We start from the raw sequence: 16,804 nt of genomic DNA, 5'->3' as shown, positions 1-16,804 counted from the left end.
AACACATTGACTGAGCACATGCAAACACACTTGCACACACACGCACAAGCTCACGCACAAGCACACACACACACCACTGTACCGTAACATTATGCCGTTTCACAGAAACAAACTGTAAACACACACATACACAAATAAACAGTACTGCCCACATATGCACACACACACAAACACAGCTGTGCCTTCACCCTTGCGAAAAAATTCACAGCACAGGATGAACACACAGCTCATAACAGAGAAAAAACACTGTCCAACAAATAACAACATATAAATACTTGCAGTGACATCATAGCACAGATGTGGTTATAGGCCTAATGAGGGAATATTTATAATTAAGGGTGTAAAATGTGAATTGCATTGGAACACAGGGATCACTGTAGTCATAAAGGAGAGAAGAGAAGTAGCACATGATCTACCTGCCATCTTAGGTGTGCAACCTCCATTAGGGTGCTGAGCTGATGTCCAGTAACACTGGCTTGTGGAGCCATGATTAGACTCCCGATACTGTTACTGTCATTTATTACATGCATTCACTCAGCCTGGCACTGTCCATTCACAGACGGGAAGCTGGGTTAGCATGGCGTGCTGCTAGTGGCCTTCTACCACCAACGGCTGAATAATCAAATCACAAAAGCTAAAACAAAACGGCCCTTTAACCCCCTGCCTCTATAGCTGAGCTGTCTAATGAGCGTCATTTGTGTACATCCCTTTCAAGTGGTCTTGCAGGAATTAAAATACCTATTCTGATAGATGTACTCATATGATACGCAGGGGTACAAAAAACACAGTCTTTGACTCTTCATCATACAGAAATGCTACCAATATGAACTAAATTCTGGCAATATTAGTTTTCTGTAAAACAAACTGTACATGTCCGACACTACCTGAAATAAACATCAAAAGCTGGCATTTAAATCCTAGACTGTTAATGAAGCTTCCTATTCACTCTAGTTTCATATACAGTACCAGTCAAAAATTTGAGACACACGTACTCATTACAGTTTTTTTTTGTTGCTTTGCTGGGGAAACTGTCTGTGATGTATTTAGAATTCAAGGCACACTAAACCAGCATGGCTACCACAGTATTCTGCAGCGATACGCTATCCCATCTGGTTTGCACTTAGTGGGACTATCATTTGTTTTTCAAAAGGACAATGACCCAACACATATGTGAGAACTCCTTCAAGATTGTTGGAAGGGCATTCCAGGTAAAGCTGGTTGAGAGAAGGCCAAGAGAGTGCATCAAGGCAAAGGGGGGCTACTTTGAAGAATCTAAAATCTATTTTGATTTGTTTAACACTTTCTTGGTTACTACATGATTCCTTGTGTTATTTCATAGTTTTGTTCTCTTCACTATTACCTTACAATGTAGAAAATAGTAAAAATAATGAAAAACTCTTGAATGAGTAGGTGTGTCCAAACTTTTGACTGGTACTGTACATTATCAGATAAGTCTCCATAAGCACTTGTCTTTGGCTTTCTTTTAGAGCTACCATACAGTGTGTGCAGGCTTTTCTTCAGTCCAGCACTGGCACCCGTCTGGCAGTATAACAGGCCTTTATATTATACAGCAATAAACAATAGATTACATGTGCTGTGTAGAGGAATGTAGTACGTCTCATGTTATGTAGGATACCACATTTCTCGATTATATTTTGTCAGAACACACACACACACACACACACACACACACAAAGACTTACATCCCACTGACAAATGAGAATTGCAGGATTTGTACTGCCCTGTTGACATTGACATCATGAAACAAACAAAAGCAGCTTATATATTACATCAATTTAGCACATTTATTTCACAATTCTAATCATGTATTTAGATGATAACAGAATCTGGTGAAAGCAGAAAATCTTTGGAATGAAAACAGACAGTTTCATTATCCCATGTTACTGTAACAATACAATGAATTGGGCATAAGCAGAGAGTAAACATACTGTAAGCAGACATAAACAGAGTGTACAGGATATTCGGAATGCATGTTTTCCTTTCAACAAACACATACAATGTAATCCTCCAGATAAGATGGTCACGACAACAATAGAAGAACAGTGATGAATGTGGTCAAATATTGTGAAAAGACAAAGAGTGTTCTTCAGGTGTGTTCAGGTATCCACATGTACCCTCTAGAGTATCTACAGCTCCATCACTACTATCCCCTATCCCCTTTTCCTAACCTCTGTACTGTACGATTGTTGAAGCTTGCCCAGTCATTCCACAGTATAAAGGGAGTATTGCACCAACTGTGGAGGAAAAGGCACTGCAATCTGAACTAATTCAGCAGCAGCCTCCATTTACACTGAGTATCCAAGACATTAAGAACACTTGCTCTTTCCATGACAGACTGACCAGGTGAATCCCAGGTGAAAGCTATGATCGCTTATTGATGTCACTTGTTAAATCCGCTTCAATCAGTGTAGATGAAGGGGATGAGACAGGTTAAAGAAGGATTTTTAAGCCTTGAGACAATTGAGACATAGATTGTGTATGTGTGCCATTCAGAGGGTGAATGAGCAAGACAAAATATTTAAGTGTCTTTTAACTGGGTATGGTAATAGGTGCCAGGCACACCTGTTTGTGTCAAGAACTGCAATACTGCTAGGTTTTTCAAGAATGGTTCACCACAAAAAGGACATCCAGCCAACTTGACACAATTGTGGGAAGTATTGGAGTCAACATGGGCCAGCATCCATGCGGAATGCTTTCGACACCTTGTAGAGTCCATGCCCTGACAATTGAGGCTGCTCTGAGGGAAAACGTTTTTTCCCCCTAATGTTTTGTACACTCAGTGTATGTAGCCTAGTATATCAAAATATTTATTTTATGAACAGAAACAAATACACACACTTTTATAGCTACATGGAAAAGTAAAGTCTACACCATAACAGCATCCCATATCCCGTCCAGTAGTCAGATATTGTTATTGAATATAACAAGACGAAGGGCAACATCTAAACAAAGATTAAACATTTCAATTCTAACCACAGTGAAGTGTTTTTCTGTGAAGACCATCAACCCAAATAGCCTAATTCATTATTTTCAAATGATTGAAATAGGCAGGATAGTGTCATTTGTTCTGGGTGCAATTATGCTTCAAGAATTTATATTTATGTGGATAAAATATCAATAATAAAGATAAATAAATAGTCTAAACATATGTAAATTAATTTCAAATGTGCAATGTGCAGGGAGTGTTTGATATGCATAGCATTACAAGTGCAGTGAAATGATCGATGTCTGCATTTCCCGTTCATGAGCATCAACGTGGGGTGAGACGGCCTATAGTTTTCATGTTTCTGAGAGGTGAATTATACAGTCGTTCTTCATTTCAAAGCAATATGCTACAATTTATTTATTTATTTACCATTTTTATTTTATTTTAAATGTAACCTTTATTTAACTAGACAAGTCAGAACAAATTGACAATGACGGCGTACCCAGGCCAAATCCGGACGATGCTGGACCAATTGTACGCCTCCCTATGGGACTTCCAATACCGCCTGGAATCTAACCAGGGACTGTAGTGACACCTCAGTGCCTTAGACTACTGCACCACTCAGGACCCCGAATTTCCCTATTCATTTGTAACTTTCAAATATGGAATTCACAAAGCTATAAATGGTGTTTTGTTAGTAAACATGTTTATAAAATGGTCATAGCCCAATTACACCAGTGGAGGGTCCTCATATGAGAAAGGGTAGGACCATCCTCCTCAGTGAATTTCATAAAAATAGAGAAACATTAAAGATAGAACTCTACTAAATTTATTCACGTCACCAAATCATTGATTAAAATACATGGTTTTGCAATGAAAGTCTACAGTATCCTCAACAGCACTCTGTAGGGTAGCATCATGGTGTAGCCGGAGGACAGCTAGTTTCTGTCCTCCTCTGTGTACAATGACTTCAATACAAAACCTAGGAGGCTCCTGGTAATCATGACAACTTCCGGAGGACATCCTCCAACCTATCAGAGCTCCTGAAGCATGAAGTGACATGTTGTCCACCCAAACAAAGTATTAGAGAAAATCTATTACAGAAAGCATAAGCTACAGCTAGCTAGCAGTGCAGTGCATACAATGTGGTGAGTAGTTGACTCAAAGATAGAGAAAAATTACGGAGAAGCAAGGGAGATAGAGAGAGAGATATTTTGTTGTATTTTCTTCACTTACTTAGTGAATGCAGCTAGCTAGTTTAGCCTACTCAAACACCCAGCTCAAACAAAGAGGGGTGCTATGTTAGCTAGCTGGTCATGGCTATCCAACACTGGAACTCTTCCAAGTCAAGGTAAGCTTTTGTTTTTATTAACTTATTGCCACTGGGGTGTAACTGCTAAACTGCTTGCTGCTAACTGTACACTGTACTGCATGATTGTAGCAAGTTTACTAACGCGTTAGTTCTAGTAGCTATGTTGATTATGACGTTAATATGGTGACAACGATGAAGGCTGTGTGTAGCGTTTTTTTCACCTGGTCACAGAAAGCTGATCTGTTGCGTACTGAAGTCCACAAGCAAAGGGAAAAGGTGAAAGGAGGAGAGCGCATAGATGTGAGAAGGAATACAACGATCAAAGGGATCATGCTGTTTGTATGTGGCTGCTATGAAAGTGAACTTTGTTTGCATGTAATCAGGGGTGCATTCATTCCACCCATTCTGTTGAAAAACATTTCTTAAATGGAAACAAACAGAACAAAACGGGGATAAACATACCTGAATTTGTCCAATAGAAACTTGCTTGCAACTGTTTAACCATAGATCAGCCAGATGCCGGCAAGAGCGTGCAAGGCGGTATTGAATGTGTCAATGTCTGTCACCTTGATTACTCCAATTTCTCTCGATCTGTTGTAAACTTTCATTCATAGGCTAGGTTGCAGCAACCTCATGATGGGTATAGAGACAATTTGAGTATCATGTAGTAGCCTAAACCTATCAATGTTACATTGAGCTGGGTGAATGGAATATGACTGACAGTTACCCAATATGCTGTAATAGAAATAAGGCCATCCTCATTAAAATAATTAGCGTCCTCCCTCATATTAAACAGCACCAACAGACACTGAATTCCACTTAAAATACATGCCACATTTATTAAAATTTACCAAATGAATGAAGCTGTCACAATATGTCTACATATTGTGGGTGTAACTTCCTGTTAGGAAGGTGTTCCTAATGTTTTGTATACTTCGTGTATGAATCATATCTAGCACTTTACAGTAGGTGGTGGGAGTCAGCTCATCCATGAATGATAGCATCCTCAGAGAGCTGACCTATTGATTACTCATGAGGTTTGGTTTTTGTTATTCTATCGGAGAGGGTTACCGGACCACTGCAGGCAACATACAGTGCATTTGGAAAACATTCTGACCCCTTGACTTTTTCCACATTTTGTTACGTAACAGCCTTATTCTAAAATTGATTAAATTGTTTTTTTTTCCTAATCCATCTACACACAATACCCCATAATGACAAAGCAAAACCAGGATTTTAGAAAATGTTACTAATTTATGAAAAATAAATAACTGAAATATAACATTTACATAACTATTCAGACCCTTTACTCAGTACTTTGTTGAAGAACCTTTAGCAGCGATTGCAGCCTTGAGTCTTCTTGGGTATGACCCTACAAGCTTGGCACACCTGTATTTGGGGAGTTTCTCCTACTCTTCTTAGCAGATCCTCTCAAGCTCTGTCAGGTTGATGGGGATTGTTGCTACACAGCTATTTTCAGGCAGCGATTGCAGCCTTGAGTCTCCTTGGGTATGACGCTACAGGCTTGGCACACCTTTATTTTTGGGAGTTTCTCCCATTCTTCTTTGAAAATCCTCTCAAGTTCTGTCAGTTTGGACGGGGAGCGTTGCTACACAGCTTTTTTCAGGTCTCTTCAGACATGTTCGATCGGCTTCAAGTCCAGGGTCTCTGGCTGGGCCACTTAAGGACATTCAGAGACTTGTTCCGAAGCCATTCATGCATTGTTCTGAAGCCATTCATGTGTGTTCAGGGTCGGTGTCCTGTTGAAAGGTGAACCTTTGCCCCAGTCTGAGGTCATGCGTGCTCTGGAGCAGGTTTTCATCAAGGATCTCTCTGTACTTTGCTCCGTTCATCTTTCCCTTGATCCTGACTAGTCTCCCAGTCCCTGCCACTGAAAAGTATGCCAGGTTTCCTCCAGACATGATGCTTGGCCTTCAGGCCAAGATCTGAGAGTCTTTAGGTGCCTTTTGGCAAACTCCAAGTTGGCTATCATGTTCCTTTTACTGAGGAGTGGCTTCCGTCTGGCCACTCTACCACAAAGGCCTGATTGGTGGAGTGCTGCAGAGATGTTTGTCCTTCTGGAAGGTTCTCCCATCTCCACAGAAGAACTCTGGAGCTGTGTAAGAGTGACCATCAGGTTCTTGGTCACCTCCCTGACCAAGGCCATTCTCCCCAGATTGCTCAGTTTGGCAGCCAGCTCTAGGAAGAGTCTTGGTGATTCCATACTTCTTCTGTTTAAGAATGATGGAGATCAGGCTAGCATAGCGAGCTAGCTACTACTAGGTATTCCTGCCTCCCCATGGTGGAGTTTCTTGGGTATCAAATCAAATCAAATCAATTACATCAAATTTTATCAAATTAGCTTGGTTATTTTAAACAGACCGTGCTGCGTTCAAAGGCTAGCTAGCCTAGCTTAGACTAAAGACCCTCTTGGTTAGCATGCATAACTTCTGGTGAATTAAGCTTTCTAGCGTTCTCCCAGAGCTATGGCAACCCCATTCCTATGTTCAATTTCTGGAGTTGGAGACAGTAGAGAGAGTGGGACTTAAGTACTCCTCTGGTCTTCACCGAGCACAGGAACAAGCAGCACGGGGCCAAACAGGTGTTGTACCTCAATTCCCTCCTTCAAGGAACAGTAGTTATAGCCATAACATTACGTTCCCTTTCAGTTAGTCAACTTCGGTATAACATACTATGGGGAAAATATAATCACGCCCCCAGCTGACCCCAACGGATATTAAATTAAAACAGCCTATGGCAGACCACCCAGACCTGACTACGACAGATGCAGCAGTCTGGGTACTGAGCACATGGCGCACTGTCTAGTGAATTTCCCCTGTCCTAGCCGTAAAAACCCTGTGGGCTACACTTGGAGGAGTGACATCCAAGTGATAAAACCTCACAAAATGTGTCATGCGGCCCAACTTGCAGCAGCACAAATATCTCTTATAGTTCAACAACGTCCAGATGAACCACAGACTGTGTGTGCGATAATAGCATGGTTGTGTCCAACCCTGCTTGTTCCCTTGACTCTGCTCCCAACCACCAATTGCCAACAGGGCCCATAATCTGTATCACTCCCACCATGGGGAGAATGCTACACCCCTTGAACCATGTGAACACCATGAAACGTGGGGTAAAAGAGGGGCATTAAACATGGACAGTTGTAACTGGCGCCCGAGGAGATGGCTGCCGTTTATGGGCACCTAACCAATTGTGCCATTGTGTGTGTTTTCTGGCATTATTTGTAACTTATATCTCTTATGACCTAAAAGAGCTTCTGGATATCAGGACAGCGATTACTCACCTCGCACTGGATGAAGATTTTTTCTTTAATGAGTCGGACGAGAAGGATTTACTTCAGACACCGGACAAGGCCCAAATCCCATCATTCGCATGAAGAAGAGACAGAGATATTGGGGACGTAGGTCAGAGAGCCTTGTAAGGATCCGACGGCGAGTGGGTAATCCGCCTCGACTATCAGTCATATTAGCCAACGTGCAATCATTGGATAATAAACTGGATGAGCTTCGATAAAGACTATCCTACCAACGAGACTGTAAAACTGTAATATCTTAATTTGTCACGAGCCGTGGCTGAACGACAACATGGATAACATACAGATGGCTGGGTTTTTTCTGCAAGATAAACAGTCTGTGTCTATTTGTAAATAACAGCTGGTGCACAAAATCTAATATTAAGGAAGTCTCAAGGTTTTGCTCGCCTGAGGTAGAGTATCTCATGATAAGCTGTAGACCACAGTATTTACCAAGGGTTTTCATCTATATTTTTCATAAGCTGTCTATTTACCACCACAAACCGATGCTGGCACTAAGACCGCACTCAACAAGCTGTATAATACCATAAGCAAACAAGAAAATGCTCACACAGGAGGCGGTGCTCCAAGTGGCCGGGGACTTTAATGCAGGGAAACTTAAATCTGTTTTATCTCTTTTATACCAACATGTTACATGTGCAACCAGAGGAAAAAATCTTGACACCACCTTTACTCCATACACAGAGACACATACAGTACAAAGCTCTGCCTCGCCCTCCATTTGGTAAATCAGTGTCCCTACGTACATACCCCAACCAGAAGCCATGGATTACAACATTTGCACTGAGCTAAAGGGTAAAGCTGCTGCTTTCAAGGAGCGGGACTCTAACCTGGATGCTTATAAGAAATCCCGCTATGCCCTCCGACGAACCATCGAACAGGCAAAGCGTCAATCCAAACACACCTAGACATTCGTGAACAGGGCATGACAACATCTATTCCCCCTCAGAAGATTGGAAAGATTTGGTATGGGTCCCCAGATACTCAAAACGTTCTACAGCTGCACCATCGAGAACTGGTTGCATCACCTGGCATGGCAACTGCTCGCCCTCCGACTGCAAGGCACTACACAGGGTAGTGCGTATGGCCCAGTACATCACTGGGGTCAAGCTTCCTGCCATCCAGGATCTCTATACCAGACGATGTCAAAGGAAGGCACTAAACATTGCCAAACTCCAGCCACCCTAGTCATAGACTGTTGTCTCTGCTACCGACACGGCAAGTAGTAGCAGTCTAGGTGCAAAAGGCTTCTTAACAGCTTCTACCCCAAGCCATAAGACTCCTGAACAGCTAATCAAATGGCTACCCAGACTATTTGAACTTACCCTGCCCCCAACCACCATTTTTACGCTGCTGCTACTCTGTTTATTATCTATGCCTAGTCACTTTACCTCTACCTACATGTACATATTACCTCAATTACCTCGACCAACCTGTGCCCCTGCACAGCGACTCTGTACCGATACCCCCTGTATATATAGCCTCGCTACTGTTATTTTATTGTTGTCCTTTAAGTCATGTTATTTTTCTAGTTAATTATAAAAATAAAAAAAACTTCAGTTTATTTGAGTAAATACTTTCTTAACATTATTTATCTTAAAACTGCATTTTTTGATACGGGCTTGTACGTAAGTAAGTATTTCACTGTTGTATGTGACTAATACAATTTCATTTGAAAACAGGTTCTGCTTCCTGTATAGCCTGCATGAAGCCCTTACCTCTTATGGACACAGAGGGCCCCGGCAATGGCTGATGCAGTACCCCGTTTGAAGTAACTGAAAGTGGAGGCACTGTCTTCACAGCAATGTTTTTGTGGCACAACTGTTCGGGAGCTACTTCCTCATTGGAGGAGCACGCAAGCCCCTCTCTCTTTCTACTCCCTCCAACAATGAAAATAGGAATGGTATGAATTAGTGTGAATCATTCCTATTCACACAAGGTTAAGAGCGGAATAATTGAAGAGTATAACACTTATCACCTGTGGAAGGCAGGGCTTCCAGCGAGGCGCGAATTCGGTTGGCCTAGTCAGGCGTGATTGTTGATCCTTCAACCAAAGTTGCGAGAGTGCGACTCCCCCCATAGTATGTTGTACTGAAGTTGACTGACTGAAAGGGAACAGCATATTTTTCTCTCTGACTCATGGCAAAAAGTATAGAATTGCAGGGAATGTACTTTATAACTGGAAAATGTTCTCTTAGCCTCATGACTAAGTGCGGTAGTCCGGTCCTGATTAATATACAAAATATTTATCAGAAAAAGTCAGACCTTGAAACTCATTTACACTCAACATAGTCCTCAAAACTGGGGCCCCACAAGGGTGACTGTGTGGCCATGCATGCCTCCAACTCAATCATCGAGTTTAAGGATGACACAACAGGAATGGGCTTGATTACCAACAATGACGAGACAGCCTACAGGGAGGAGGTGAGCGCATTCGGAGCGTGGTGTCAGGAAAACAACCTCTCATTCAACATCAGAAAAACAAAGGAGATGATCATGGACTTCAGGAAACAGCAGAGGGAGCACCCCCCTATCCACATCGACGGGACAGCAGTGGAGAAGGTGGAAAGTTTTAAGTTCCTCAGCGTACACATCACGGACAAACTGAAATGGTCCACCCACACAGACAGTGTAGTGAAGAAGGCTGAATAAATGTGGCTTGTCACCTAAAATCCTCACAAACTTTCACAGATGCACAATTGAAAGCATCCTGTCGGGCTGTATCACCGCCTGGTACGGCAACTGCACCCAACCGCACCCAACCTGCTCACAACCGCAAGGCTCTCCAGAGGGCGGTGCGGTCTGCACAACGCATCACCGGGGGCAAACTACCTGCCTTCCAGGACACCTACAGCACACGATGTCACAGGCAGGCCAAAAAGATAATCAAGGACATCAACCACCTGAGCCACTGCCTGTTCACCTCGCTACCATCCAGAAGGCGAGATCAGTACAAAGCTGGGACCGAGAGACTGAAAAACAGCTTCTATCTCAAGGCCATCAGACTCTTAAACAGCCATCATTAACATAGAGAGGCTGCCAACATACAGACTTGAAATCCTTGGCACTAATAAATGGATTACTATTCACGTTAAAAATGCCACTTTAATAACGTTTACATATCTTGCATTATTCATCTCATATGTACACTACCGTTCAAAGGTTTGGGGCCACTTAGAAATGTCCTTGTTTTAGAAAGAAAATCATATTTTTTGTCCATTAAAATAACATCAAATTGATCAGACACGGCTGATTTTTTATGGAACCCGCAAAACACCAGTCTCAACGTCAACAGTGAAGAGGCGACTCCAGGATGCTGGCCTTCTAGGCAGAGTTGCAAAGAAAAAGCCATATCTCAGACTGGCCAATAAAAAGAAAAGATTAAGGGCCTCCCGGGTGGCGCAGTGGTTAAGGGCGCTGCACTGCAGTGCCAGCTGAGACTGGGTTCGCGCCCAGGCTCTGTCATAACTGGCCACGACCGGGAGGTCTGTGGGGCGATGCACAATTGGCCTAGCGTCGTCCAGGTTAGGGAAGGTTTGGCCAGTGGGGATATCCTTGTCTCATCGCACACCAGCAACTCCTGTGGTGGGCTGGGCGCAGTGCATGCAAGATTGCCAGGTGCACGGTGTTTCCTCTGACACATTGGTGCGGCTGGCTTCCGGGTTGGATGCGCACTGTGTTAAGAAGCAGTGTGGCTTGGTTTGGTTGTATATCGGAGGATGCATGACTTTCAACCTTCATCTCTCCCGAGCCCGTACGGGAGTTGTAGCGATGAGACAAGATAGTCCTGGAGTCACCACTTCACTGTTGACTTTGAGACTGGTGTTTTGTGGGAACTATTCACTATTCTGAGGACTTTTGAGGCATATGTTTCTCAAGCTAGACACTCTAATGTACTTGTCCTCTTGCATAATTGTGCACCGGGGCCTCCCACTCCTCTTGTATTCTGGTTAGAGCCAGTTTGCGCTGTTCTGTGAAGGGAGTAGTATACAGCATTGTATGAGATCTTCAGTTTCTTGGCGATTTCTGGCATGGCCATTTTGAGCCTGTAATCGAACCCACAAATGCTGATGCTCCAGATATTAAACTAGTCTAAAGAATATCAGTTTAATTGCTTCTTTAATCAGCACGACAGTTTTCAGCTGTGCTAACATAATTGTGAAAGTGTTTTCTAATGATCAATTAGCCTTTTAAAATGATAAACTTGGATTAGCTAACACAATGTGCCATTGGAACACAGGAATGATGGTTGCTGATAATGGGCCTCTGTACGCCTAGGCAGATATTCCATAAAACATTAACAAGGTCTACACTGTATTTCTGATCAATTTGATGTTATTTTAATAGACAAAATTTCTTTGCTTTTCTTGGAAAATCAAGGACATTTCTAAGTGATGCCAAACTTGTGAACGGTAGTGTATATATTGTATTTTATACCATGCATTGCATCTTGCCTATGCCGCTCGGTTACCGCTCATCCATATATTTATATGTAAACAGTTGAAGTCAGAAGTTTCCATACACTTAGGTTGGAGTCATTAAAACTAGTTTTTCAACCGCTTTCAACCACGCACATTCCTTGTTAACAAACTATAGTTTTGGCAAGTCGTTTAGGACATCCACTTTGTGCATGACACAAGTAATTTTTCCAACAATTGTTTACAGGTTATTTCACTTATAATTCACTGTATCACAATTCCAGTGGGTCAGAAGTTTACATACACTAAGTTGACTGTGCCTTTAAACAGCTTGGACAATTCCAGAAAGTAATGACATGGCTTTAGAAGCTTCTGATAGGCTAATTGACATCATTTGAGTCAATTGGAGGTGTATCTGTGGATGTATTTCAAGGCCTACCTTCAAACTCAGTGCCTCTTTGCTTGACATCATGGTCAAATCAAAATAAATCAGCCAAGATATCAGAAAACAATTTGTAGACCTCCACAGGTCTGGTTCATCCTTGTTCATCTGTACAAACAATAGTACGCAAATATAAACACCATGGGACCACGCCGCCGTCATACTGCTCAGAAAGGAGACGCATTCTTTCTCCTAGAGATTAACGTACTTTGGTGTGAAAAGTGCAAAAATCAATCCCACAACAACAGCAAAGGACCTTGTGAACATGCTATTCGAGAAAATAATTTCTCCGTAATTAATATTACCTGATTGAGCAAATCATGTAAATGTAATTAACTAGAGAGTCAGGGCATATAATATTTATAGAGCTGTTATCTTCCGAATAAACTCTTAAAGACCTAGTAATATTTTACATCAATAGCAGTCAATATTAATAGTCACCTTAATTCAGTCTCATCTGAAAGTTGTAAATTCTAGGTTATCTCCACGAACCCTGGCTAACAAGTTGAATCAGTAATATAAAATTGGGTTTCATTGTTTATTTACTAAATACCTAACTAATCACACAGACTTACATATACACAGAATTAATCATACCTTGATTACAAATTATGTCATAAAGGAAAACGTCCCTAGCGGGAAGAACAGATATGACATCTGGTTACACAAAAGGAAAGGGCTGGGTTTGAGTGAAAGAGCGGGAAGACTGAGGACCAAAGAAAGAAGCTGTGCTATCGTAAATACAGTATTTTATGCATTCTAAATTACCGCCCATTTGGAAAAGGAAAATGCAATAAATATTTACTATGAGCTGCGCTTCTGTAGGTTGGTGGTAGATGGAAGGCCGTGCTGCCAAACCGAGACCTTTGAAGAATGTCTCTGGTGGTCAATTGGATACGTTGTAGTAACATTGTTGTGTGATAGACGGGATACTCTGTCGGTTCCTTCCTAACCCTCGTTTGCAGCTGCTGTAGCTAACTCAACGGCTAGGAGGTATTACTTCTGTAGTGAATAAGAGTTCAAAGTTCATACCATTCTCAACCAAAGCTCACGCTGATGTTGGCTTCATTCTGTAGTTATTATCTGAACCATTCTGACATCGGACTGTCGTCCTCACATCCTCGGAACAGGAGGTTATATTGTCGTCAAGGCTTTATATAGGAAGGGAGAGGAGGGCGTGTTTGAAAAGTTTTATAGCCCATGTCCCTTCACGTGGGCGGGCCACTGATTGAGCAGAGCCCTACCTTATAAAAACCCAATTCTCACATTTTAGAAGCTAAAATCACATTTCATCCCATCACAAATCATTTCATATTCAAACATTTAAATTGAACAACAATTCCATGTGAATCCGATAACTCCGATGTGTAGACTTTCCACTGTAGAGTTTATGTCATCTTATCATTGATGAGAATGTCTCAGATGACAACTGAACTGACATCATATTCATTAAGTACCACCGCATATGTTCAATTGGTCCGATTACCCGAATATAGTTAATTTCCCCCCACCTTCTGATGTTCCCAGAATCTCTATGTTAACCAAGGGTTTTGCAAATGTAACATCAGTAGGGTAGAGAGAGGAAAAAGGGGGGAAGAGGTATTTATGACTGTCATAAACCTCCCCCAGGCCAACGTCATGACAATTGTTTGGATGCATGTTTCTGTCTAATTGTGTCAGTTCTACTAATTATTTAGCAAATAGCTACAGTACTGAGAGGCTTTGGAGGTTAAGTGGAGATTGCCAAATGCTCAGTTGAAAGGACACCCCACACCGTCACAAGTTTAGGCACCATGCTTAGGTCAATCCCTAAACTGCATCGTACTCATTACCATCCATAAACAGCACTTATACAACAGTAGAGTATTGGACTACACTCCAAACCAGGCACTAATGTGCTTTCTGACAGCACAGCAAACGTCATCAGCAGAATACTTACATTTACATGGGAATCATTTTAAGTACTACATTGCATTTGAACAGATTATCCTCTCTGACATAACCAATTTACAGCTCACACTACAGATGTGTTGCAAACAGAAAGGAGAGATTAATAATTATTTGTACAATGTATAAATACATGGCTGCAAGGAAGTACATGGTCAAATCTGCATTTTTTCCCCCACTGTACATGAACTTGATCATGTCCATACCAAGCATTTAAACCGGTGAGTGATATAAGCCAACATCTGAAGTGAAACAAGAGGAACCAAACTATGGGAAAGTATGTGAACTGTACTCACAGGGTTCAGGCTCCTCTCACTAAAGCCTGTGTCGCCATGATACTGCCTCAGCATAGCCATGAGGCCCTCGATTTCACATGTCAGCCAATCCAATATCATGTCACATAGTTCCTTCTCTTTTGGTAAGAGCACCTCTCATCCCAGAAACTCATAGGCACAAAAGTGGTGAGAGCTGAGCTGATGGGTTATCTACGGTCTTGTGGTGGGTTAGGGGAAAGAGGCACAGCCAAACACTACCAGGCAGTCAGTCAGACAGGGTTGACTTGGGTCCTGTAGCGTCCCATTGGGCGACCTGGTGGCTCCACTCTGACACAGAGCATAAGGCTCACCTGCCCAGTCAACCAGACAGAGAGGAGAGGCACTGGAGTTCTGAATGAGAGGACACAACCTCACATCCCCTCGCTTCATAATTCAATATAGATTCCCTCGAGGTAAGTATGTCAAGTTTTGGAATGAGCCCTACCGTAATGACTTAAGATGAAATGGTTTGAATCTAAAGAATATCATAGTTTACAGAACTTATTTATATTAAATCATATATTTTTAAAAGCATCAAAATGTGAGCCATACTGCAATTCATAACTAAGCACAATGAAGAGTCTGTCAAAACACAATGTACAGTGCATTCGGAAAGTATTCAGACCTCTTGACTTTCTACATTTTGTTACGTTAGAGCCTTATTCTAAAATGGATTAAATACATGTATTTTCCTCAACAATCTACACATCATACCCCATAATAACAAAGCAAAAACATTTTTGCAAATTTATTATGAATAAAAAACAAACACCTTCTTTACATGCAGTTGAAGTCAGAAGTTTACATACACTTAGGTTGGAGTCCTTAAAACTCGTTTTTCAAACACTCCACAAATGTCTTGTTAAAACAAACTATAGGTTTGGCAAGTCAGTTAGGACATCTATTTTGTGCATGACACAAGTCATTTTTAAAACAATTGTTTACAGACAGATTATTTCACTTATAATTTACTGTTTCCCAGTGGGTCAGAAGCTTATATTAAGTTATTAAGTTATTAAGTTATACTAAGTTGACTGTGCCTTCAAAAGCATTCTGTCTCCTAGAGATGAACGTACTTTGGTGAGAAAAGTGTAAATCAATCCCAAAAACAACTGCAAAGGACCTTGTGAAGATGCTGGAGGAAACAGTTACAAAGTATTTATATCCACAGGAAAACGAGTCCTATATCGACTAACCTGAAAGGTCGCTCAGCAAGGAAGAAGCCACTGCTCAAAAACCGCCATAAAAAAGCCAGACCACGGTTCGCAACTGCACATGGGGACAAAGATTGTACTTTTTGGAGAAATGTCCTCTGGTCTGATGAAACAACAACTGTTAGGCCATAATGACCATCATTATGTTTGGAGGAAAAAGGGGGAGGCTTGCAAGCCGAAGAACACCATCCCAATCGTGAAGCACGGGGGTGGCAGCATCATCTTGTGGGGGTGCTTTGCTGCAGGAGGGTCTGGTGCACTTTATAAAATAGATGGCATCATCAGGGAGGGAAATTATGTGGATATATTGAAGCAACATCTCAAGACATCAGTCAGGAAGTTAAAGCTTGATTGCAAATGGGTCTTCCAAATGGACAATGACCCCAAGCATACTTCCAAAGATGTGGCAAAATGGCTTAAGGACAACAAAGTCAAGGTATTGGAGTGGCCATCACAAAGCCCTGACCTCAAGCCTATAGAAAATTGTGGGCAGAACTGAAAAAGCATGTGCGAGCAAGGAGGCCTACAAACCTGACCCAGTTACACCAGCTCTGTCAGGAGGAATGGGCCAAAATGCACCCAACTTATTGTGGGAAGCTTGTGGAAGGCTACCCTAAACTTTTGACCCAAGTAAAACAATTAAGGCAATGATACAAAATACTTATTGAGTGTAAGTAAACTTCTGACCCACTGGGAAATATTAAAATAAATCTGAAATAAATCACTCTACTATTATTCTGACATTTCACATTTTTAAAATAAAGTGGTGATCCTAACTGACCTAAGACATTGAACTTTTACTTGGATTAAATGTCAGGAATTGGGAAAAACTGAGTTTAAATATATTTGGCTAAGGTGTATGTAGACTTCCGA

At 41.7% G+C, this 16,804-nt stretch overlaps 1 protein-coding gene across 1 annotated transcript in view; it reads right to left on the bottom strand.

Annotated features, from left to right (window-relative positions):
- The window catches only part of LOC115113149 (acylphosphatase-2-like), a 77,844-nt gene extending 62,927 nt beyond the window's left edge, over nt 1-14,917 (bottom strand). Inside the window, exon 1 of the mRNA XM_029640446.2 lies at nt 14,700-14,917. Within this exon, the coding sequence (XP_029496306.1) occupies nt 14,700-14,798 (99 nt within the window). The 5' untranslated portion in view covers nt 14,799-14,917. The remainder of the gene's footprint in view (nt 1-14,699) is intronic.
- Between the last annotated feature and the right edge of the window lie 1,887 nt (nt 14,918-16,804).

The sequence above is a fragment of the Oncorhynchus nerka genome, linkage group LG28 (assembly GCF_034236695.1).
Source record: "Oncorhynchus nerka isolate Pitt River linkage group LG28, Oner_Uvic_2.0, whole genome shotgun sequence".
NCBI classification, from domain to species: Eukaryota; Metazoa; Chordata; class Actinopteri; order Salmoniformes; family Salmonidae; genus Oncorhynchus; species Oncorhynchus nerka.
The sequence above is the reverse complement of the archived record's forward strand: the minus strand, read 5'-3'. Positions and strand labels throughout refer to the sequence as shown.